The sequence below is a fragment of the Podarcis pityusensis genome, assembly GCF_964106645.2.
Source record: "Podarcis pityusensis genome assembly, chromosome: 14".
Taxonomy (NCBI): Eukaryota; Metazoa; Chordata; class Lepidosauria; order Squamata; family Lacertidae; genus Podarcis; species Podarcis pityusensis.
Window position 1 is genome coordinate 11,581,931 of NC_138039.1, and position 24,850 is coordinate 11,606,780.

The following is a 24,850-nucleotide window of genomic DNA, read 5'->3' on the forward strand; positions in this document are numbered from 1 at the left end:
AACTTTTTTCCAAGGCTTTGTGGCGGACACTGCGCAATCCAGCAGAGAACATTTCCCACGTTGCTTATCGAGTGCTTGGCAAGTTCGGTGGAAGCAACAGAAAAATGCTGAAGGAGTCTCAGAAGTTGCAGTATGTCGTGACGGAGATTCAAGGCCCCAGTATTACGGCGGAGTTCTCCGACTGCAAAGCATCGATCCAGCTCCCAATGGAGAAGGTAAGGTTGAATATTTATGCCAATAGCCAAATAATTTCCTTTCCACAAATATTCTAGAAGGGCTTCTGCTGCAGCCTTTTCCAAATTGGTGCTTTCCCAATGTTTTCTGATTGCAATTTCTATCAACCCTGACCTTTGACCCTGCTGGGAGTGGTATTCCAAAGCATCAGGAAAGCTCCATCTTGAGGAAGTCTGTTCCATCGGCTGCCGACAACAGACTACTTATGCTACAGAAATTCCTTAAGATCCTGTTGATGCCTGTTGCAACCTTTGTGAAACAAGAAGTTGTTAAATGGAGCTTGCTTCTTAGACAGTATGTTTAGGATTGTTGTATTAAGTCTGTGTGGGCTGCATGATGATGCCATTATACTTGAGAGCTATCTAAAATCCATTGTTGCACAGGTGTGGAGCTTATGTCTGTAGCTCATCTCTTTCTGCCATCATAGTGAAAACTTGGTTCACAAATGATCAGCTCAGAAGGGCATTGTCATGGCGGTGAGAGGAGAATCTTGCTGTGGCCTATAAAATTTCTGAGTCTGTATTCATGTTTGTGTGTGTAGTGTTAGTTGTTAAATACTTACTTGGTTTGAGCTTTCTTGCAAATTAATCCAACAGAACCTGCCACTTACATGATGGCTATATTTTAGTTTGCATATTTTTGTTGTTGGGCTCGCATCCTGGCTGTGAACTCTTGAATCACTTAACAGCATTTGGCAGGTCACAATGTCTAAGCTTTGATCCAATTTGGCCTCTTCTCTTCCTCGCCATTAATGCTTTTTATAAATAGGACTAATTATCCTGTTGCGCCAAGACAGGATCTTTTCACCTCATTGTTGCCAGACAGTAAGTGAAACCTTTCTGGCTAAATTTTTCTCCCCCTTAGCATTACGTCTCTGCAGTTCTGAATTCAACTACGCCATTATTTTACTTTGAATATAGACTAGAAATCTGTCTTTGCATAGACAGCCATAAAACGAAAAGTGCTGTAGATATGCCCATACTAAATAAAATTCCTGCCAGCTTTTTCGGGTCGAGTAGGAAGCAATCTCTGTTTACACTGTGCATTCACAGAGCTGGGAGTAAAAACAGTTGATCTCTCAAGAATTGGAATGAAGTGCCAACAGAAGAAATCCATCTTTCGTGTTAGCCTTGTATAGTGAGAGAAGTTCCACCTCAGTGGTCTGTGGAAAACTCATTGTGTTTTTTATTGAAAACTTGAGAAAGGTTGTGTAGGAGAGGCAAGCAACCAGTTTCATTCATGACTGGAAATACTATTTCCCCCCTGCAAACAAGAGTGGCTCTGTTGTTTGGGGGGGGGGGTGAGTCCTTAGCATTCAAAGGTCACTTTTATCTACATAATTTTATCTCCAGCATTTAAGCATGGATGATTGGATTTCCTTTCACAATCAGTTAGGCAATGAAATTTCTTATTTCATGGCTCTCAGATGAATTTTTCAGCTGGATTACATTTGATCAATGTCCTATTCTGGGCGCCTGCTTTCTTCATCTTGGAGCAAAAACATACTTGTGTGTGCATGTGTATTAAATCAGAGAGTAAGTCGAGATGATAACTTTTATTGGGTTGCCTTGGGTCGGCAAAACCATGAGCCCTGGAGCTTCACAGAGTGGTTGCCGTGAAAAGACTCCTATAAATTGTCATTAAGTTGGTCTCAGACTCCAAGATGCCTTTCCTGAGTCTCATTTATAGAGTGCTTTTTTGCTGTCGCACAAGGTTTTTTGTACGAAAGTTTGATTTTCCTTATGAGATTCTTAAAGCAGCATTTTGCCATTTACAGTGTGTGCAAAGTGCTTGGCTCACTTTCTCTTTAACTCTTCTGAGAAGGCTTGTAAGGGAACCATTTTGGAGAGCAAACCTTTGCCACACCGCAAGTAAGAGCATGAAGCAGTTGCAGCTGAAGTCGGTGCAGAGCAGGAGTAAGGAGCAAATGTTCCTAAGCTTCTAGATTCCTTTGTGGACCTTTCTGTACCTAAAGAGAGAAAACAGCATTGTACATTTTGTGTGTGTATCTCAGTGACTTCAGATCTCAGATTTATGTTTAGCATTGCTGGATCAGATCAAAGGTCCTTCCAGGTATTTATGGGACAGACAAAAGAAAGCAGAGCGTGTAGTTAAACTATGAACCTTGCTCCCACAAAGTCGTGCTGTAACCCTGGATGCCTTTAAAAGAGGATTAGACAAATTCATAGATGATGAGGCTATCAGTAGCTACCAGCCTGAGGACTGGGACATTTGCAGGGAAACCAAAATGCTTGTTTACCAAGCTATTGTACTACCAACCTTACTATATGCTTGTGAAACATGGACCACTTATAAACGCCATCTCCAACTCCTTGAAAGATTCCATCAACGGTGTCTCCGAAAACTTTTACACATCACTTGGGAAGACAGGCGAACTAATATCAGTGTACTGGAAGAAGTAAAGATCACCAGTGTTGAAGCAATGATTCTTCAACATCAACTTCGTTGGACTGGTCATGTTGTGCAGATGCCTGATGATCGTCTTCCAAAGCAACTACTCTATTCCGAACTTAAAAATGGAAAGCGTAATGCTGGTGATCAACAAAAGAGGTTTAAAGACTGTCTCAAGGCAAACCTTTAAAAATGTAGTATAAACACTGACAACTGGGAAACACTGGCCTGTGAGCGCTCCAGTTGGAGAACCAAAGGTGTCAGGGGCTTTGAAGACGCTCGAACTCAGGACACAAGGGAGAAACGTGCTAAGAGGAAGGCATGCTTGGCAAATCCACACCGTGATCAACTCCCACCCGGAAACCAATGTCCCCACTGTGGAAAGATGTGTGGACCCAGAACTGGTCTCCACAGTCGCTTACGGACTCATTGTTAAAACTGTGTTTATGGAAGGCAATCTTATTCGGCTAGGAGTGATCGCCAAAGAAGAAGAACCAGCCACCATGTTGATGCTCTTATCTCCACAGTCGGAGGCAGTAATGCTTCTGAATACTAGTTGCTGGAAACCGCAGGATTGGGAAGAGTGATCTTGCACTCAGGTCTTGCTTGAGGGTTTTCCATCATGCATCTGGTTGGTTACCGTGAGAGCAGGATGCTGGATGGGCCATTGGCCTGCATCAGCAGGGCTTTTGTTACACTCTTAGGCAATCTACACTCAAAGCATGAAGGTGATGCCCCTCATGCAATGTTGCTCTCTAGCAGCTGATATTCAAGCCATATATACATCTTCTAAACTTGGGAATTCCATTTGCTTGTCAAATCTGCTGATAGTCTTCTAATTTGTCTAATCCTCTTTTAAACAAACAAACAAACAAACAAACAAACAAAAAATGCTCAAGGGCATATGACTGTGACCAACAAGAAATTGATAATGAGAAGAGTTTACAATAACGTAGACAAAATATCATTACACTTGCAAAATGTACGTCCCAGCAAGGATTACAGCGAGCCCTACAGTACAAAACATACTTCATTATTATATTATAATTATTGGTGCTATTTTTATTATCGTTGTGCCGAAGAAAGCTCTAAGCAGCTGAAACGTCAGCTGCTTAGAACATTCTTCAGTGCAAGAATAATTCTTGTGCAGTACGGTTTGTCACTGTGAAATGTATACTTTGCAAGTGTAATTATATTTGTCAGTTGTTAGAGCATCCTTCAGTAATTTTTGTGCTTTGTGGTTCACTGTAAGCCTTGCAAATGTATTCATTATTTTGTCTATTTTACTGTGAACTCTTCTCATTATCAATACATTGTAGTTCATAGTTCTGTGCTCCTCACCATTTTTTGTGGTCGCTGCCTAGATGGGTGCCCTTACATGTGACTTTGTAATGTAATCCCCTCTTAAAGATACTAAAGTCAGGGGTTCCCAGACTGTGGTCTGCAGACCCTTCAGAATTCAAATTGTAATACAATAAAATTCAATGTTCAAAACAAAGACGCAATAAAAATACAATTAAAAATAATAAACACTGGCGCAGCACATTGTAGTTTCTAGAACTGGCAGGGGGGAAAGAAAAGACGGTCAGCAATTTTCAAGTGGTCTGGGGGAGAAAATGTTTGGGGACCACTGATCTAAGCCAGTGGGCATCACAGAAGCTTGTGCAATATTTTAGCTAGGCAGCTGCTAAAATGCATCACTTTTTTTTTGTTCTGACGGTTTTCTGAAGCAAATTACTTCCATTGTTTTAGGCCATCGAGACTGCCTTGGACTGCTTGAAGAGTGCGAACACAGAGCCATACTACCGGAGGCAGGCCTGGGAGGTGATCAAATGCTTCTTGGTGGCCATGATGAGCCTGGATGATAACAAACATGCTTTGTATCAGCTTCTTGCCCATCCGAAGTAAGATTATTTTATAATGGCTTGCAGAATTAAGGTTGGCAGGCTGCACCTTGTTCTTGGGGGTTGCATTCTACAGAGGGTTGTTTCTTAAGTGAGTGTTACTTGGAGTAGACCCTTTGAAACTGATGGGTCAACATTAGTCATGCTCATTAATTTCAGTGGGTCTCTTCTGAGTTGGAATAACATTGTACACAACCAAACATGTTTGGTGGTTTGGATGATTTGTAGTGTAACTGCGCGGTGTTAAGAAAGAAGGAAATAAATAGGTGGGGAAAGAGATGACAAACCTGGATGCAGAAAGCACACGGGTTGCTGATCAGACACACTGATCAGGGGGCAATACCTTGGTCCTTCTCAGGTTCATGGCTGGGTGTCGTGTCATGCTTGCCAGAGGGTGGTAAATGGATCCCTGGTATTTAGCTTGAATCACTGTTAAAAGGAAAGAATAGACCCCCTAATTCCCTGGAATTGATAACACTTGCCCATGGAGGACTTAAATGGCAGCCAGGGACAATGAACATCTTGCAGTACATAGGAATAATAATAATAATAATAATAATAATAATAATAATAATAATTTATTATTTATACCCCACTCAGCTGGCTGGGCTTCCTAAGCCACTGGGCGGCTTCCAAAAAAATATTAAAATACTGTAATACATCAAACATTAAAAGCTTTCCTAAACAGGGTTGCCTTCAGCTGTCTTCTAAATGTCTTCTAAAAGTCTGGTAGTTGTTGTTCTCTTTGACATCTGGTGGGAGGGCATTCCACAGGCCCTCTGCCTGGTTCCCATACCTTGTACTGTCTTCACTGACTGGCAGCAGTATTCCAGGGATTCAGGAAGTCTTTTCTCCTAACCCTACCTGGAGATGCCAGGGAATGAACCTGGGGCCATCTGCATGCGAAACAGATGATCTCTAACTGAACTATGTTACTGAACGCTTTTCTTGCATTTTAGAACATTCAGAATGCTTCATATGCATTATTAGTTCAGTATTCCTTACAACAGCCTTATAGAAAGCTCAGCAACGCTGTCCCGTTATTATTATAAATAAGGGACTGAGGCTGAGATCTATTCCTTTGCCCAAGGCCGTTTGTTGAGTTTGTGGTGGAGGCAAGATTTGGATGGGGGTTTCCTGGTTCAAAGCTTGTTCTGTTAGGCGCTGAGCTTGCACTATTAGTAAACAGATTGATGTTTTTTATTGCAAAACTTGAGTTACTCAGGGAATTACTGTTCCTATTTAAAACCAGTTTCAGGCATTTAGATGATGCAGTAGACATTTTGATAGTAAATCCTCAGGATGAAATTAGCCTATCATGTAAGCTTGGTGCTCCCGTTAACCCTTTTGAGCTCTGGGTAAGTGAACACAAACTCTCTTGGCTGTATCCATACTATCTGGTTGCAAGCCTTGACACATTTGCCATGGTTTTGAGAATCAGATTCAGATGGCTAGCATCAGCTGTGGCCTGATCCTGATCCTAAGCTACAGTTCTACAGTTCTCCTGATGCTGAGCTACAGTTCTACAGTTCCGCGATTCTATGAGCTGCATTTCCTCAGTCCGACCTTGTGGCACAGGTCACATCGGATGCGGTTTCAGACGAACTGCTCATCCCTCGATCAGAACAAAATGTTCTCTCTCAGTTAAAGTAAATCTGTAAAACTGTTGATTTGTTTTGCTTTTTGCAGCTTTACTGAGAAGTCGATTCCCAGCGTAATCATTTCCCATCGGTACAAAGCCCAGGACACACCTGCCCGTAAGACGTTTGAGCAGGCGTTGACAGGGGCGTTCATGTCGGCGGTGATCAAAGACTTGCGTCCCAGTGCTCTTCCATTTGTAGCCAGCTTAATTCGGCATTACACCATGGTGGCAGTTGCCCAGCAGTGCGGTAAGTAAATGTTGGGCCAGCCATCACCAGCCTGGTGGCCACCCGGTTGTTGGTGGACTACAGTTCCCATCAGCCCTAGCCAGAACAACTTCTGGAGGGCAGCAGGTTGGTGACTCTTTAACAAGAAGCCAGGAGTAAAAGCACTGCAGTTTTGTTTTCAGGCGAAGATATCATTCTTTTTCAGGTCATTAAGTGCACGTTGTTGATACCCGGTTTTAATTAGTTTCTGTGATTGGTGCCATTCACACTATTGTATGCTGCCTGAAATTGTCATGATAAATGCCAGTTAAGAGGAATACAGTGGTACCTCCGGTTACGAGCAGGATCCGTTCTGGAGGCCCGGCCGTATCCCGAAAACTTCGTAACCAGAGGTGCCCTTCTGCGCACGCACGGGGTGCAATTGAGCGCTTCTGCACATGTGCGGGGCGCATTTGAGTGCTTCTGTGCATGTGCGGCACACAGAGCACTTCTGCACATGCACGTGTGGCGAAAACTGGAAGTATACACTTCTGGGTTTGCCGTGGCCGTAACCCGAAGATTCTGTAACCTGGAGGTTACACAACACAAAGTATCACTGTACATAATTTTTTGGGTGGGTGGGGAGGTCTATGACAGTAACAGTTTATGATATTTAGGTATGGTGTGAAGGAAGTAGATGGAGCGGACTCCTTCCCCACTTCTTTGCCATCAAAGAACTTGGGCTCACCCAATGAAATGGACTGCAGATTTAGGATGGGCAAGAAAAAGGGCTTCTTTGCACCATGTGGGGTTGATTTGTGGAATCCACTGCCACAAGATATGGCAGAGGCCAATGGCATCAATGGCTTTAAAAGGTATTTACCCAGCCTGGCAACAACTCTTGGCCACAATGGCTACGTTGGGCCTCCATGGTCATACGCAGTATACCTCCGGGCAGCAGTCGCCAATGCCTTCACTCATTCCTTGTGGGCTTCCTGGAAGCATTTGGTTATACCTGTGGTCCAGGGAGATCAGGACACTGAACCAGGTGGACCTTTGTTCTGACCCAGCAGGGCTGCTCTTTCCTTCTCATCTAATTGAAGCCTCCTTGTTTTCTGCTTCCTCCTCTTCCCCGCCTTACTATAAATCCCAGGTCCATTCTTGCTTCAGTGTTACCAGGTTGGAAGCCAGCCCAGCACGGCCATGTTCCACAGTGAAGAAAACGGATCCAAAGGCATGGATCCCTTGGTGCTTATCGATGCCATTGCCATCTGCATGGCGTACGAGGAGAAAGAGCTCTGCAAAATTGGAGAGGTGGCGCTAGCCGTGATATTTGATGTTGCCAGCATCATCCTGGGATCGAAGGAAAGGGTAACGAAGCTCACTTCCAGCTTTGCATATGCAATCTTGCTTTCAACAACCCAACCCCTTGCTGACTGATGCACATTTGCTTGGTTCTTTCCTTAACCCTCTAGGCTTGCCAGCTTCCCTTGTTCTCCTACATCGTGGAGCGGCTGTGCGCTTGTTGCTATGAACAAGCCTGGTACGCGAAACTCGGGGGAGTGGTGTCCATCAAATTTCTCATGGAGCGGCTGCCTCTCATTTGGGTTCTCCAGAATCAACAGACTTTCCTCAAGGCGCTGCTGTTTGTCATGATGGACCTAACAGGAGAGGTATTTAAGACTCATATCAATTATAGGAAGCTGCTTGGACCAATGGTTGGTCCATCTAGTCCACTATTGCCTGCATTGACTGGTAGTAGCTCTCCATAGTATCTTTTCCTGGTTTACTTCCCGGTGGTGCTGGGGGTTGAGCCCTGGACCTTCAGCATGTAGAGCTCTGTGACTGAGTTTTGGTCCCTGTCCAGACGGCTTATCGCCTGCTTTTTTTCACCATTGCATTGAGCTTCTGTAATGATACTTCTCACTGAAAACTGGTGGAGAACTTGGAGGTTCTTACACAGATGCTTAATAGTTGTATGATTTTTACCATGAAGGACATGGTAGATTCATCTGGCTCGTTCTCAGTAGGCATTCACCGTGAGTGAAGTCAGCATCATTCCTGTTTCACAGGTGTGTTGTTGGGCCTGAGATTGCTTGACCAGCACTATGCAGGGATGTGATAGTGGCCCCCGTTTAACCCCAGTTAAGATATCAGACACGGGAACTTTCTTCTGTCTTGGGATCACATTTCTGTCTCTTACCTTCACCACTGTTAAGGGGTATATTGCATTATTGTTAACCATGCTTAAAGGCTAAAAAGGAGTTGAAGTCAGCCTTAACCCGTGCCTTCAAAATCTGGTTAAACGGAAAGGTTGGTCAGCCTTTGTGTCCCTCATCAGGGTTCAAAGAAGGCGAGAGGGAACGGTACTCCTGCAAGGAAAGAGATTTTACGAATCCAGATTAAAACAAGCATCGAATCCGCTGCATGCGGACCTGCCTTTTTCTCTTTCAACTTTGTATGTGTAATTACTATTTTTGGTTGCGTGGAAAACTAGGGAAGCGTTCAGTTGCTAAATAGCAGTGTTTCAGTGTGACTAAACGTGGGGAAGAAAAACAGCATGGAATTGGATAAGCAAGACTTTTAAAGATAACTGAACTTCACTGAGTGAGGTTTTGTCATGTGCTCTGCATCCAGACACTTCCACTTTACTGATGAGGTGTGCTTTGACATCTCACCTTGGAAACATTAAACCACCAATTCATTCTGGCTTTGGAAATGTATCTGTGTAGCCAGCACAAGCTGCTCTCATTGGCCCTCTGTCCAGCACCAGTCTGACTCCCCTGCCTGGTGCTACTGCTGCCTGCCTGCCTGGCATGGCTGCTTCCTGCTTCTTTTGTCACTGCCTCCTCCTTCCCATGTGTTTATCCAGCAGCAGTGGGCAGTGGTGCTTCTTAGTGGAGCCAGATTGGCTCCATTCTGCAGGAGTGGCTGCCATGTTAAGATTTCCCAAGACGTAGTGCAGATGTTGGGTATTGCATCTTGGTGAATTTAACATGGTAGCTGTGGCATAGAGCTGAGTACCAGCTTGGCTCCCGTAATAATAGCATCATGGGCACAATCTCCCATCATGATACGATGCCCGCGACAAATAACAGATGCTGGGCAAACGCAACTGCAGGCAGGAGGGGAACTGGGATTAATTGGCTGGTGGTGGCAGCAGCAAACAGCTGTGTTGCACCATGGCTCTGACAGTTTCAGGGATGGTGGTCCTGATGGCGATGGGCCCTTTGAGAAAGTGGGTGACCGCACTGGCCCTCTGTATAAAGTTTCCAATCCACGTTCAAGCAGGAATGTTCTTGCAAGCTGGTCACTTCACTGTTGAATTTGGTACTCCAGCATTGCTCATTAGTTTGTGTTGGCAACACACTGACACTTCTGCAACCTGCATAGGTTTCGAACGGAGCAGTTGCTATGGCCAAAACCACCCTGGAACAGCTCCTGATCAGGTGCGCGACTCCTCTGAAAGATGAAGAGAAAACAGAAGACATCCTCTCGGCCCAGGAAAAGTCTTTCCATCACGTGACCCATGACCTGGTGCGAGAGGTGACCTCTCCAAACTCCACTGTAAGGAAGCAAGCGATGCACTCCTTGCAGGTGCTTGCCCAAGTCACGGGGAAAAGCGTCACTGTGATCATGGAGCCGCATAAAGAGGTGAGGCGGCCTGTTAACGTTTAATTGTCTGTGACCTGATTGACACATGCGGTAGGCTGAGATAGCAGTGTGAACTGTACCACTGCAATCTGCTGGTGAGGAGTCACATTTCACAACGCTTCTTTATTGGGGAAAAAAACACTCTGGAAATAGAAAACTAGAAAACTATAATTTGTAAATAGTAAATCATCACCACCAGAATGGGGGGATTGGCTTGGCTAGAATCTGTTTCTTGGATGTTCTCAGTGTTTTTCTTTCAGGGACTTTTCACAAGAGAGAGCATTCAAACATGAAATCTCCACGTTGCAGCTTTAAGGGTTGCAGTCTGCTCTGCCAGTTCAGAATGCTGCTGCCTCATTCTGCTGTATTTTATTAAACATATTTATTTTTTAACATTTACATACCACCTTTTCCTCCAAAGAGCTCATTTTATCCTTTTAACAATCCTGGGAGGATTGTTGGGCTGAGAGGCTGTAATCGTTTCACATCACAGGCTGTACATATGCAATGTTAAAGCCCTTTCATTACTGATCCTGTATTAATCTGTGTGATAACTCCCTGGAAAAGATGATACAAGAACTGCAGCTGGGTAAGCATAGCTCCTAAGTTCCCCAGCAAGCCCTTGGCTGAGTCATGTTTTGCATTCAGGTCTCTCGAGTCCCATCTCCTTGGCCATGCTTGCCCATGAACTAAATATTCTCCATCGGGTGCTTATCCGAGCCTTCCTTGTATGAGCGTTTGGCAGCACACATCATTTTTCCTTCCATATTTTATCCTCGCAACAACCTTGTGTGATAAGTAGGTTGAGAGATACCGATTGGCTCGATATTTCCAATTGAGCTCGATGTTTTAAATGGTTTTTAGATGTTTGTATTAGGTTTTATTTTTACTTGTATTCTTTATATTCACTGATGTGTTTGCTGCCCTAGGTGCCCTTGGAAGGAAGAGGGATATAAATGTCCTAAGTCTCTGTAGGGGCTTGAATGGCTCATCCACGGGCACCTCTGGATGTTGTTGGTCTCAAACTCCCATCTGCCCCAGCCAGCATTGTTGGGGATGATGGAAGTTGTTAGTCAAACAGCATCTGGAGGTGTACAGGTTCCCTAGCCCTGCCCTAACCACTCTGGCTTATTTTATTTTCTTGAGATTTGCGTGGAATTTCTCTTTGCACTGCACATTCTGGGAATCCTCCCATGCGATTACTTTTCAGGCCTTGTTTTTCTTTGGACCAGTGTTCCATTCTGCATATACTTTGCTATATCCACTTTTTTGCTGTGTCTGATGATCTTGTGATAACATGAATTTTGATTAAATTCATGATTAAAATACTATGATTAGTGCACAAAGGATTAGTCATGATTTTGACCTTGTATGTCATGGAAGCAGCACAGAGGGTTATCTAATGATAGCAACCAGAGAGGGACTTTGGGGGTTTAATTGTGGATGGTTGTATTGAGGGAGTGATGTTTACTGTGTGTCCTGAATTTGGGTTTGATAATCCTGCATATAAGAAGAGTCTGCGATGATTGAGGGAAAGAGAAAGGTGGCATTTAGACCACGCAAACCAAGACCCCTTTTCTGATGCTCTCTGCTATTTTCTAGGTCCTCCAAGACATGGTTCCTCCAAAAAAGCACTTACTTAGGCATCAACCTGCAAATGCCCAGATTGGTTTGATGGAGGGGAACACATTCTGCACCACCCTTCAACCCAGACTTTTCACCATGGATCTAAACGTTGTAGAACACAAAGTGTTCTATACAGAGGTACTTCCCTTTGGTCTTTATGTTCACAAATTTTAAAACTTGTCTCCATGGGTTTTTCCACGATGCAGTTTTGGGCTACCAACCTATGTACACATACTTGAGAGTAGCAGGATTATTTTTTTTTGGGGGGGGGGAACCATAGTTCTTAAACTTTGCAAAACTGATAAAAGTGAGAAGTGTAAGTATGCTTAGTAAATCTGTCATTCACCAGCTGTAATTAATTAATGTTACTATATTTAGACATTCATAATGTGCCCTTGCCAGAATGCCTTGGCTTTTCTTCATGATGCCGCTATACTTGTTTATTTTGCGAAGTGTAAGTTTTTAAGAAAAATTCCCTTACAATGACCTCTTGTAAGGTGAAATGCATTTTTAAACGGGCAGATATTGTATATGCCACATAGTTTTAAAAGAATTACGATGAGCAGCTCTGATTTGCTTTTTATATGGGTCAGATGCAGATAATTGAAATACCTTCACTGTGTTCTTTTTGACACCTGCTGAAGACATTCCTAGTTAGACAAGGGCTACCCAGATGTTTAGAAAGGTTTTTTTTTTTAGGAGTTTTGATTTGTTTTGCTCTATTTTATTGCGGTTTGAACCTCCCGTGTGTTTTAAATTATAGTTGTAGATGTTTTAGTGATAATTTTGTTTTATATTTTCTCTAAACTGCTTTGACGTTTTGCTTCAATCAAGCAGTATATAAATTTTATAAAATAATAAATAAATAAAATTAGGACTATCAGACTGATCCATTGTTCGTAATAATGGTTCAAAATGGACAAAAAGGTAATGGGATACAATATTTAAGTAAACAATTTGGAGCAGTTATGTAATTACAAGGCAGGGTGCATCAGTCTAGTCAATTAAAACAGTGAACAATGATGGGAAAAACCTTCCAAAATGCAACACCTGGTATTTTTTTGTTAATGAAATGTGAATGGTTGTGTTTGGCTTCAAAGTTCCTTGTTAAAATGACAGGTAAACAATTTAAAGTGTGTTTAGAGCTCACTGGCTCAAAACAAGGAGTCAACCCTTTTCCATCTTCACTTCCAGCTGTTGAATTTATGTGAGGCTGAAGACTGTGCTTTGATGAAATTGCCCTGCTACAAGAGTCTTCCATCATTGGTACCTCTTCGGATTGCAGCACTGAGTAAGTTTAATAAGACTTTGAATATGGGTGCTATATGCTGCATTGTTTAGAAAGCACTGGGGTTGATGCTGTAGTGGGAAAAGAATAGGACCCTGAATGGATATAAGGATGTCTGCAGCCTCCAGTAGCATCTGTAGCATAGTACTAGGCTGAGCACCAACTTAACTATGTAAACATATGTTGCTCCCTTAAACCAAGTCACACTGTTGGTTCACCTAGCTCAGTATTGTCTTCTCTGACCTTGCTTCTCGCTGATACACTTTTAAAAACTTGTGCCATAGAACAAATCCAGGAACTTGTGCAGGAGTGGGGAGCCTTTGGCTTTCCAGTTGTTGCCGAACCACAGTTCCCATCATCCTGGGTCATTGGCCATGCTTGCTAAGGCTGTTGGGACTTGTAGCTCACTTTTGGAGAGTATTGGGAAACCTCAGTTGGTCCAGAATGCGGCATCAAGGATGTCGGTGGCTGCTCATTCAAGAAGACTATATTATACTTTTCCTGAAACAACAGCACTGGTTGGCAGCTTGCTTTGGGGCGCCTTTAAAAGTGCTGGTGATGGGCTTTTATGTCCTGGATAACTTGGGTCTAGGATATCTTGGGGATCGGCTCATCTTGTATCAAGCTGCTCACTGCTTAAAGTCTAGTAGAGAGACCCTTCTGTGCCATGACTATAGTGGAAGCGCAGTTGGGTGAGGCCTTCTCAGTGGCTGCACCCAATTGTGGAATACCTTTCCTGGTGATGTTCATTGCATCTCCCTTGCCTTCTGCTGCTATTTGCTGAAGACTTCTCTGTGCTAGCAAGCTTTTGTGTTGCAGGGCTGGTATTTATTTTTTTTGGTGGTATCGGAAGTTTGGCTAAGTAAATTAGCATGCAATACTAATTCCATTTCATTGGCAGAGCCAGGGGCCATGTTCACCTGCCAGGAACAGGTCACAGCCTGTTCCTCTTCACCACTTGTCATTCCCCATTCTCTCCTCTTCTGGAACATTTTCCCTCTCTTCACACATGGTGAATGGTCCAGAATTCTAAATGTGCTTTGGAAATCGGCTACTTGTAAAACTACAAATGATTGCCACCACCCCCTCTTCTGAAGCCTGTTGCTGTTGGCAAAGCATGTTAAGCCGTCTGTAATTTGGGAAGAAATCAAAGAAGTGTTATAGAAATAAAAACAAAAGAGTTGTTTCTTAACCTTTTGAATTTCCAGTTAATAAGGAAGCTCAATTTCCTTTGATTTTTGCAGATGCCTTAGCTGCCTGCAATTATTTGCCGCAGTCGAGAGAGAAAATCATTGCTGCGCTTTTCAAGGCACTTAACTCAACAAACAATGAACTCCAGGAGGCAGGAGAGGCCTGCATGAGAAAGGTTTGTGGCACTGAAACAAAGCAGCTTTGTACTGACTTTTTTTTTCTGCTCAAGAGCTGAGTAACAAGGAAGCTGTTTTGCCATTTGGATTAATGGCTGCTCTGTTTATATCTCTGTTTGCATGATGCCAGTGTAATTGGGGCGCCATGAAGTGGGTTATTTTTTAAATAGCTTGATCTTGGGCATAGAAGTTCTCTGCTGCCTCTCAAATGTGTACAACCACTTTCCAAAGAAAGAACAACGTTGTTCTGGGGCGCTTTATTGATGTCTTGCTGTGACGGGCCCCATAATCTTGGGAGTGGGCTGTTGATGTCATAGCTATAATGCAACTGAGTGTTTTTAATTATGGTACCTAAATAGCTAATGTAACTATTGATTGCTGCTTAAAACCTGCACCGTACTCGTATTGAACGGCAGGGCTGAAAATGCATTCAAATAGTAAGCAGGTGCTGGGTCCCCGTAGACTTTTATAGACAAAATATTGAAGTGGAAGTCTTTTCAAAAGATTTGGAAAATTGAGTTAACTGTCCTAAATCTTGATGGCAGGGTTTACGTCGCCCAAGAGGCCACTGTAACTAGTCTTGCCATCACCCAGATCCATTGTGACGCCCACCACCAAGGGGTGATAATGACCCATGCAAGATGGAGTCCAGTATGTCTAGGGTTCTGGAATAAACTGTAAACGCAGGCCAGGCAAGGGCCTTGGGCAAAGACTAAGGTGCTGGGTCGGGACCATAATGAGCAGTCCTGCAGTTGTGGCACATTGGCTGTCCACACCCAGACTTGCTTAGCTCCAACAAGCTCTGACACAAGTGCCTAGCTCAGTGATATCAGAAGTTTGTCCTGTTGGAAATATGGGTCTCTAAAGTTGCTTATTGCTTTATTGGAGGAATCTTCCTTCCACGTGGAGAACGTAATTGCCAGTGTGAAACTTTTTCATCTGTGACCCAATCCAAATGTATCACAAGCCATGGTTTGCTTTTCTTAACCACAGTTAAGGGTTTTTTTTTAACCCAAACCATGTTTAAAGACTTGAGGCTAACGGTTTGATTCCCCAGCCATTGCAGTCTTTCTGCTTGCAAGTGGTTTCTCTGGTTATCTGCTGCTACATGCATTCTGGAATCAGCCTTTGTTTAACAATTTCAATCATGGGGTTTCACTCTGGGATCTTTACTAACATTAAGGCAAGAAACCATAGTTATGTCTGCACTGGGCCTGTGTACTTTATTTCTCAAAAGTCACAATTATTTCAGTAGGGTTTTTTTTCCTTTCCACTCTAAGGATGCTTTAAACTTGCAGTCAAAAATGCCAGCTCACGTAAATGCTTGCATGGAAATACTTTTATGATGTTGCTTCTGTTACTTCCTGTCAGTTTTTGGAAGGTGCTACAATTGAAGTTGACCAGATTCACACGCACATGAGGCCTCTGCTTATGATGTTGGGTGATTACCGAAGTTTGACGCTAAATGTGGTGAACCGCCTAACTTCAGTGACTCGACTGTTCCCTAACTCCTTTAATGACAAATTCTGCGATCAAATGATGGTAAGAACATGGAACCGCTTGAATGATTTTTAAGCAAATGTCACTCTGAAATCGAAAGTTTCAAAGAGGAGGCTTAAAAGCTATTTAATAGATTTGTACAAAGAATCTTCTTCTCTCTTTAACTGTGGATTAATTGGGTGTCGGACGTGGGGTGGGAGGAGGAAATTGGAAGCTGAATGTGAACTAGTTGGCTTTAAAAAAGTGCTGCTAAATTGAAATGAAAGCATGCCCCCCCTTTTAAAAACAACAAACCACAAAATGTCAGGCTACTTTGGCAAACATTCATAGACTTGGCAACTTTATTTCTAATGCTATAATAAACATCCAGTAAGCATGAACAAGAACATGTCTTTAACCATTAGAATTTGCTCCACCTTGTTATTTAAGTTTGATGCTGTTGTCCAGTTGTGCCAAATAAAATTAACATCCAAGGGTTTAACAGCCGCTAGCAACCCAAAAACTGGAACTGGGAACTTGCTGCTAGGCTCCTAAAGAGAATCGGCAAGCCAGTCTCTGACCTCACCCCCACCTCCAAATTTGGTCTGTTATGTGTAGGATGTTAGCGCTGCCACCTCTTGCTCAAGTTTTGCAGCTCAAATGAGCTCTTCCAGCAGAGCTTGAATACTGGAATGTCAAGGGTAGCTGGAGGTGGATTAGTAGCAGACGTAAAATCCTGGCCAGGGACTCTTCCAGTTGAGGTTCTAGTCATAGGGGCTAGAAGCACGAACAGAATATACCAACTGGAACGGAATCCCTGTTCCTTGCTGTTCTGTCTTTCCCTTCAACCTTGGAAAAACTTTGCTGGCTTTGGATGTGTGTGTGTAAAATTACTGGTGTGAGCCTTTTGCAGTATTACAAGAACTTAATGCTAAGCTGAAGCTGATGGGTCTGAGATTTGTGGTCCCAAGTAGTGGCATGGCCTGCTGGCAGGCACTGAACCTGAATGCTTCCTCTCGCCTCCACCGCTGCTGCCCTTGCCACCCACCCTCATTCCTTCTTGCACCAGGCACAATGGGGAACTTAGATGTGACCTTGTTCACATGGCGTGGCACAGCTGGAGACAACACGTGTTTGTCATCAAGCTGGAGGTTTCTTCATGGCTTTAGGATGTAGGTCTTGAGGTGAGCTAAGGCCGCTTATTAGAATGAGTTCTGCATCAGGGAGCATGCAGCAATCTTCTCATAGATGGACAAAAGATCTCACTGACTGCTTCTACCTGGGCAAAAATGAAAAATGCCTTGGCTGCAAAACCCTCAGCATCTGCAGATATCAGTCTTGCCTCCTCACTTAACCCCCCCCCCCCGGAAATGAATAAAAGTATTATACAAAGTTTCTTTATTGTAAATAATTGCATGGCCATGCTTAGCTAACACAGGCTGCAAGAAAGCGGGAAATAACACTCGGTATTGGATTCCCCCACAGCAACACCTGCGTAAATGGATGGAAGTGGTAGTTATTACACACAAAGGAGGACAGAGGAGTGATGGAAATGTAAGTTGATTCCGTTCTTTTTCTGGGGCATGAAAAGCCAAAGCAAATGGGAATGAAATGTTGGGGAGACTGTAAACGCTAGCTGCTTCCTTTCAGCAAACTACATACCTACTTAATGATTGTCTTTGTGTGTGTGTGTGTATGATAGACAAATTCTTAATGCTTTTAGAGATGCTTGATGTTCACCTACTCTATGGTAGCCACGCTCAATCTTGTGGGATGCTAGCTGCTGAACTTTAAGTGTGGAGGAAGACCTTAAGAGTGCACCCTGTTGTAGGGTGAATTCAGCTTGTGCTTTATATGAAAACTGTTGGTTGCACCCCTAGTGATTTCAGTGGCAATCCATCCCAGTTCATTGGATTCAGCAAGAAGCACAAACACTGTCATTAACAGAAATCCATCCTTAAGAAAAACACCTTGACCTGGTAGAGATTTCCTCCCACTCCAAATCAATGTTACTGGATGTTCCACGCCTCTTGCAAATGAGCAGCGTGTACCATTCTCCCATCCTTTTCTGCAGGCTAAATCTTTCTGTGTGTATATATGCAATACATGAAATAATTGTTGGAAATGAAAGCAAGACTGCTATTGGAATGAGATTGTGAAGAAAGCTGGGGAAATAATGCTTAAAAGGCCGAGGCTTGTTCAATGTTGTGCCATCAGTTTTCTTATTTGTGCTGGATGTTAGGGTTCCTCAGGTGACAATCCTTAGTAAGTACTAGCTTACTGGTACTTGAAAGTTTTCAGGCATTGTTAATTTCTTGATTTTTTGTGTGCATGTGTTTAATTCACCCAGGAGCTTTATTGGCACAAGACTAGGTGAATGAGGAGGAGTTGGGCCAACCCCCCCACCCCTCTAATGGTGGACTTTTGCAGCCTCTTTTGTCTAGTAGTAGTTGTGCAGTAGCAGCAACTCGCTTTGAACTACGTGTGCTCTTCCATGTAAACGAAAAAGTTCTGTGGCAGACTCTTAATGTTTGAATATACATATTTATCTATAATTCATTCTTTAAAAGGGGGAAAGAGTTAAGAAGCTTGACAAGGCAGTGTCCGAATATGGTTTCAGTCTGAGTGTGAACATTTGGCTGTTGTTAAAAGCATTGTATGTGGTGATGTGGGAATACAGGCGTGGTAAAACACCATTAGTTAATAAACACTTAGAAAGGACGCACCACCTTTTGATGCATTGCTGCATTATGCGCTAGGCTTGGAATCTGCCCAGTCCTTTCGAGACTCCTGTGCTTCAACTGCTAAGTATGGCACAACCTATTAAGCACTGTTCCACTTTAGCAAAATTTTCTCCCCCCCTCCCACCGCCCAAATATACCTGCAAGGCTTTAGGAAGATAGGAGCTTGGTAGCTTGCCCCAACAGAGTCCAAAGGGTGCTGCTGGATGAGGCTAAAGGCCCATATATTCTAGCATCCTGTTTCTCACGGAGGCCAACCAGTTGCTTCCAGAGAGCCCACAAAGAGGCTACGAAGGCAGTAGCCCTCCTACATTATTCCTTCCTAGCAATTGATATTTCCAAATCTGTTTCCTCTGAACCTGGTGTCCTGTATAGCTAGCATGGTTTTCTGGTGGTGGCACTTGCCTGCAAAGCTGGCATGTTTTGATTTGGCTGTTCACTTTGTGCCAGGGGTGGCCCACATCGTCCCCTGCAGATGTTGCCAACCCACCATATGTGACCATTGCTAACTCTTGCTGGGGCTGATGGAAGTTGTAGTCCAAAACATCTAGAGGGCGCCATGTTGGCTATACTTGGACATGCCTAGCATACATGACCTAATCATGTTGTAAAGGGCCACCACAGGTTAAGTATTCTTTTTCCTGTAGTTGGCGGCATAAATGCTTGCCTGAGAGTGACTTCCTGCTGCCTCAAGATGGCCGTAATCTGAGAAACGTTAGAAATGGTAATTCAGCTCATGTAGGCTACATAGACTGTGCTATTCCTTTATATCTGGCAGTGTGCAACCACTTAAAAACACACATTCTTCCATACATCGCAGTAGGTGCAACTGCTGCTAACAGCCAGGCTTTAACAGACCCACTTGCCATGATGAGGGTGGCACAACCCTCTGGGGAGTGTGACATGGAGCCAGCCACCCAGGGTGGAACAGGAAACACTCTTAACCAACCTTCTGACTCTGGAGCAGGAAAGGCAGAGGAGGAAAAGTGGATGCTCCTGCTTGGTCCTTTGTCCAGTGGTGTCCAGGCAACCCTTCTCCTGCCAGATGTCCTGTTGGGAAAGGCCAATGGTGGGAAAGAAGGGTTGGGCAGTGCCGCTCAGGGCACCTCTTCCCAGCCCAGTCGGCTACCATTCTAAACAGGAAAACCCAGCAGTGTGTGTGTGTGTGTGTGTGTGTGTGTGTTTGTGTTGGGTGACATTACCTGGGGTGACTTTGAGAAGCTTTGCCCAACCTGGTGTGCTTCCCCCACATTTCTGTTTGGTAGGGGGAAAGGGGATGCTGGTGCCTACAGCCTTGACCAGCAAGGCCACTCAAAAATCGCAGATCCCCGTTAACAGCTGGGGCTTTAATCCTGTAAGCACTTGCCACTGGAGTTAGTCTGGCCCAACAGCAGTCTCAACTACTGTTAAAATGTGGAGGTGTGTGGCAGAGCTGTTCTAGGCATTATCACTTGCATCGCTCATGGTGAATTCCTGCCCTAACAGCTATTGGGAATCAACTGTGGCTATCATAGTAAGTTTCCCTTCCTTCTGCTGCCACTAGTGTTGACTCTGGGGGAGGAGTAACCATTCTGAGAGGGGGAGCGGGGGACTGGGCACTGGATATGGGGGTGCTCCCCTTGCTCCCCCCCCATGAGGTGAAACACAAGTATATTTTAAGTGCTGCTCCGCCGTGTCCCTCCTGTTTTTGTGTGCAAAATACGGCTCCATGCTGTGGACAGTGAAGAAGTGACTCGGGGTTGCTTCATTGTCGTGAGAAGTCTAGCAAGCGCTTTCCCTAGCCTTTCACTGTCAGCCTTTCCACTAGCTCTTCAAGTGGAGCATCCCTCTGGGAGTTCCCCCAAAATCTCAACATCTGAAGCAAAGCCACCCTGTTTGCAAAGCAATAGAAATACTGCTCTTTCAGGAAAACATAACTTGAAATTTTAAGAATGCTGTTCTCTCTTCCCCCCATGTGTGTGTTTTTGTGTGTTGGGGCAGACTTTACCCAAATCCTTAATCTCCTTTCATACCAATTAAAAACAACAACAACAAGGTTCTTTATTGCTTTAATATGTATCTGCCTGCAAGAGGTTTGCATTCCCCGTGCTAATTAAGCCGTGCTTCATGGCTTCATGGATTATAAAGCTGGCACTGCTGTATTGGATACTGTTGACAGCATGATCATATGCATGCAGCCATTGTGTTTAGCTGCAGGCATGCATTAAGAGTGTCTCCTTCAAATCGGCTAAAAATGGATTGTTTGTTTCATTTGTCACTTTTTCTGCAAGGAGCTCAAGGCAGATCCCCATTCTCCCTATATTGTTCTCACAGCGATCCTCTGATATAGATTAGGCTTGTAGCTGTGCTTGAGCAATCACACCTGAGCTTCATAAGATGTGATGTGAACAAGCTTTGTTCTACGCTATGGCTTTCCTCCTTCCTTCGTGCAAGCCAGGGATTCACCACCTTACTAGAGTCTTCTGCTATACCATAATCAAGAAACTATGGTTAATGGTTTCCAAACAGGACAAGGTATTTAGTGAATTGTACCATGACTTCATAGGGACGTGGGTGGCGTTGTGGTCTAAACCACAGAGCCTAGGGCTTGCCGATCAGAAGGTCGGCGGTTCAAATCCCCACGACAGGGTGAGCTCCCATTGCTCGGTCCCTGCTCCTGCCCACCTAGCAGTTCGAAAACACGCTAAAAAAAGTGCAAGTAGATATATAGGTACCGCTCCGGTGGGAAGGTAAACGGCATTTCCATGCACTGCTCTGGTTCACCAGAAGCGGCTTAGTCATGCTGGCCACATGACCTGGAAGCTGTACGCCAGCTCCCTCGGCCAGTAAAGCGAGATGAGCGCCGCAACCCCAGAGTCGTCTGCGACTGGACCTAATGGTCAGGGGTCCCTTTACCTTTACCTTTACCATGGCTTCATATCTTGGCTTACTGGGAAGTCTTTAACTATGATTTCCTGGTTTGGGTGTAACAAGAAACTAAAGTTAACTAAAGACTTCCTGGCTTATGCAAAGAGAAGAATGAAGCAACTGTATGTAGCAGTCATATCTTGTCTAATTCAGCCAATATAGCGCCATCCAAACTTAGTCAGTGACTAATGTTCATTTTGAGAGAGTCCCTCCTCTTCAGGCTGTTTGATAAGCTGCCCTACAAATCTCAGAAGATCCTGCTTCCATCCTCTAACCATTCACAGGCATTTTATGACCTTGCCATGACTTCGTGTTGAGAAGTGGTAAAAACGTGTGCCTGTTCTCTCCCCGGTGGAAATGCTACTAAGCGCTGTTGTTAATTATTATGACGCACTTCAGTTTTACTAGGTTAGCCCCAAAACACCTCTTAAAGTTTCATTTTAATTTTCATTAAAATGGTTTGTGAGAGTAATCAAACAGCAAAATACAATAATACAGTATGATGTAAAACTATGGTTCTACTCGCTCAGTTGCTCACACATTTTCCACCTGCTCAAACACACCCATAGCTCAGTCAGTCTGCATCAACACCCATTTGCTCACACTTCCACTCAAAACACACTTTTCCTCACTCTCAACAATTACCTTTGCTCAGCACTCCTCTGGGTACATACATTATATAGAACTGCCATACTACAACCTTTTTTGCCAAGGGTATTGTTTGTGATTCCGGTTTGTTCTGTTCTACTCTATTGAGCGTTGAAAGGTGGTTTGTTTTTCTGTTGTCTCTGTGGACATTGCCTGTCTCCCAAGATAATCTGAATGCCGCCTTCACTGTCTTGTTCATCCCTTAATATCCTTCCTCTTCCTCCTTGTGTGCAAGCTTTAAATATATATATAGATATATATATGGGAAGTTGTATGTATTCAGTGTGTGTACAAACAGCCAAAACAAAAAAAAGATGCTTTTCCTCCCCATCCTCAGGAGAGTATTTCCGAGTGCGGGAGATGTTCCTTGTCTCCATTCTGTCAGTTTGAGGTGAGAATCTAACCCTACTAAAGTCAGTTTCTGACTCTGCTCTGAAGCATAGCATATACACTTTTCTTTTGCATTTACGTTTTTGTGGTTGTCGTTGTTGTTCACGCTGTGAATTTTTGTTTTGTTTTGTTTCGGTTCAGCCTGCCATGGAAGGGGTAGAGGTGAGAACTTTCAGTGGAGGTGCCAGGAGGTTCTTTGTTTGGGTTTCGTTCCGTTCCTTTGTCTCTTTCTTTCTCTCCTTCTCCTCCTCCTCCCTCCCTCTCTCTCTCTCTCTCTCTCTCTCTTTATGGTTTGTTTTGCTATGGTTTGTTAGCTGTATTTGTTATGTACTGGGCGAAGTGCATTGTGCCTTGAGTGCAGTGCTGTGACTTGTCCTCTGTTGTTTGTCTGTGGCGGAGTTGTATCAGTAGCATTTGCTGTGACCTGTGGAAGGACTTATAAAGCATGTTTTCTTCTTTTTTTAAAAAAAATATATGAATAAATTAGGAAGTTTTTGGTGCAGTTTCCCTCCCTCCCTGTACATACGTTGAGCGGAAGCCTTCTTGAGTTGCTAACATCTAAAAGGAACAGATTTCAAAGCAAAAGCTGAGGCCCCACTCCTAATTCTAACGTCTGGCGGCTGTGCAGGCCTCTCTGTTCAAGTGGGGGAGACTTGTGCTTCATTCAGTTCAGGAAATGCAACCACCTTGCTAGACCTAATGTACTGTGTGTATGCATGCACAATTTCTTGCCCCTTTTCCTTCTATGGTGTTTGTCATAACCCTACATAAGAAACTACCCAAATGGTCAACAGGAGGTTTGCTGCGTTGGGGTCTGTGGAAGAGCTCGGAGGTCAGTGGCTGATGACCTTTGGGACTGGTGAGGCAGAATGCAGGGAGTCCGAACCATAGATGGAACAGAGCCAATGGGAGGCAGAGCCAGATAATTCTAGTTTTGTCCCCATCCTCCTCCCTGCTAACTTCATCAAGGGCAACATGGAGGCTAAGGAAGAGGATGCTGGCAGGAATGCCGTGATCTCCTGGACTGTTTGTAACTTAGAAGGCAGATAGGTTGAGGCTGGATGAAGGCAGGCTGAGGTTTGTGTGGCAGTGCCCTGCTTGCCCCAATGGACTGGCCTCTGCTGTAGGAAGATAGAGTTGAATTTTGAAGTTGCTAGGCCAAACAGAACTCTTCCTTTATAGTTTTGTACAAGCCAGCTTTTAGCAGCAGCTTTTGCCTTTTGGAGAGAGTCACGCAGTTAGTGTGCCCAACATTGGACATTCACAAACCTCCACACCGCTGTTGTCATACCATTTTTTTTAAAGAAAATAAAACCCCAAAGTTTTAAAGTTGCACTATTGAAGCAAACAACCATCTAGCCACCCATTGCCCCCCTCCCCCCGAACAAAACAGCTATCTTACATGCCCTGGGTAAGTAGTTGTTGTTTTAACTCCTTGCTTTGGTTTGCCAGCCAGCTAACACCTAGAAAGGGGAATAGAGTTCCCATTAGGATCCGTTGTGTGTTGCATTCGAACGCTGCCTTAAAGTAAATGGATGCTTGCTAATGTTTCCATTTTGTCTGTAGGAAATGAAGATTTGCTCAGCAATTATAAACCTATTTCATCTGATCCCAGCTGCTCCTCAGACACTCGTTAAACCCTTACTGGAAGTTGTGATGAAAACAGAACGGGCTATGTTGATAGAGGTAAAATGGCACTTAATTTCCTTAATTGCTTCTGCTCTTCCATTTGTAATACTTGCTTTAATTGTGTTTTGAATTGTTTCAACTCCCCTGTGGAATCCATTTGATTTAAAACATTGATTTGTGGACACCCCTCTTGTACTCTACTCCATTTTTAAAAGAGTTTGGAACTAGTTCTAATGGATTTTCAAGGTTCAAATGAGAATTTAACTTTGTGCATGTGTGTGTGTACACACGCACACACAGGGACATACATAAAGATAAAGGGACCCCTGGCCATTAGGTCCAGTCGTGACCGACGCTGGGGTTGCGGCGCTCATCTCGCTTTATTGGCCGAGCGAGCCGGTGTACAGTTTCTGGGTCATGTGGCCAGCTTCTGGTGAACCAGAGCAGTGCATGGAAACGCCGTTTACCTTCCCGCCGGAGCGGTACCTATATATCTACTTGCACTTTGACATGCTTTCGAACTGCTAGGTTGGCAGGAGCAGGGACCGAGCAACGGGAGCTCACCCTGTCGCGGGGATTCGAACCGCCGACCTTCTGATCGGCAAGTCCTAGGCTCTGTGGTTTAACCCACAGCGCCACCCGTGTCCCCCAGGGACATACATACATATATAAAGTGGAGGGAGATCAAACTTGTGGTCAGATTAGAATTACATGTGGAAATATA

At 44.0% G+C, this 24,850-nt stretch overlaps 1 protein-coding gene across 4 annotated transcripts in view; it reads left to right on the top strand.

Annotated features, from left to right (window-relative positions):
• Nucleotides 1-24,850, top strand: part of TRRAP (transformation/transcription domain associated protein) — a 154,500-nt gene that overhangs the window by 22,720 nt on the left and 106,930 nt on the right. For 2 of the 4 annotated variants that reach the window (XM_080980887.1, XM_080980888.1), the window contains exons 21-34: nt 15-215; nt 4,399-4,550; nt 6,240-6,439; nt 7,551-7,768; nt 7,873-8,070; nt 9,791-10,051; nt 11,654-11,815; nt 12,872-12,968; nt 14,210-14,331; nt 15,704-15,874; nt 17,297-17,365; nt 22,445-22,498; nt 22,639-22,659; nt 24,064-24,183. In XM_080980887.1, the coding sequence (XP_080837013.1) occupies nt 15-215; nt 4,399-4,550; nt 6,240-6,439; nt 7,551-7,768; nt 7,873-8,070; nt 9,791-10,051; nt 11,654-11,815; nt 12,872-12,968; nt 14,210-14,331; nt 15,704-15,874; nt 17,297-17,365; nt 22,445-22,498; nt 22,639-22,659; nt 24,064-24,183 (2,046 nt within the window). The remainder of the gene's footprint in view (nt 1-14; nt 216-4,398; nt 4,551-6,239; nt 6,440-7,550; nt 7,769-7,872; nt 8,071-9,790; nt 10,052-11,653; nt 11,816-12,871; nt 12,969-14,209; nt 14,332-15,703; nt 15,875-17,296; nt 17,366-22,444; nt 22,499-22,638; nt 22,660-24,063; nt 24,184-24,850) is intronic. The other 2 variants (XM_080980889.1, XM_080980890.1) reach the window with 2 other exon arrangements.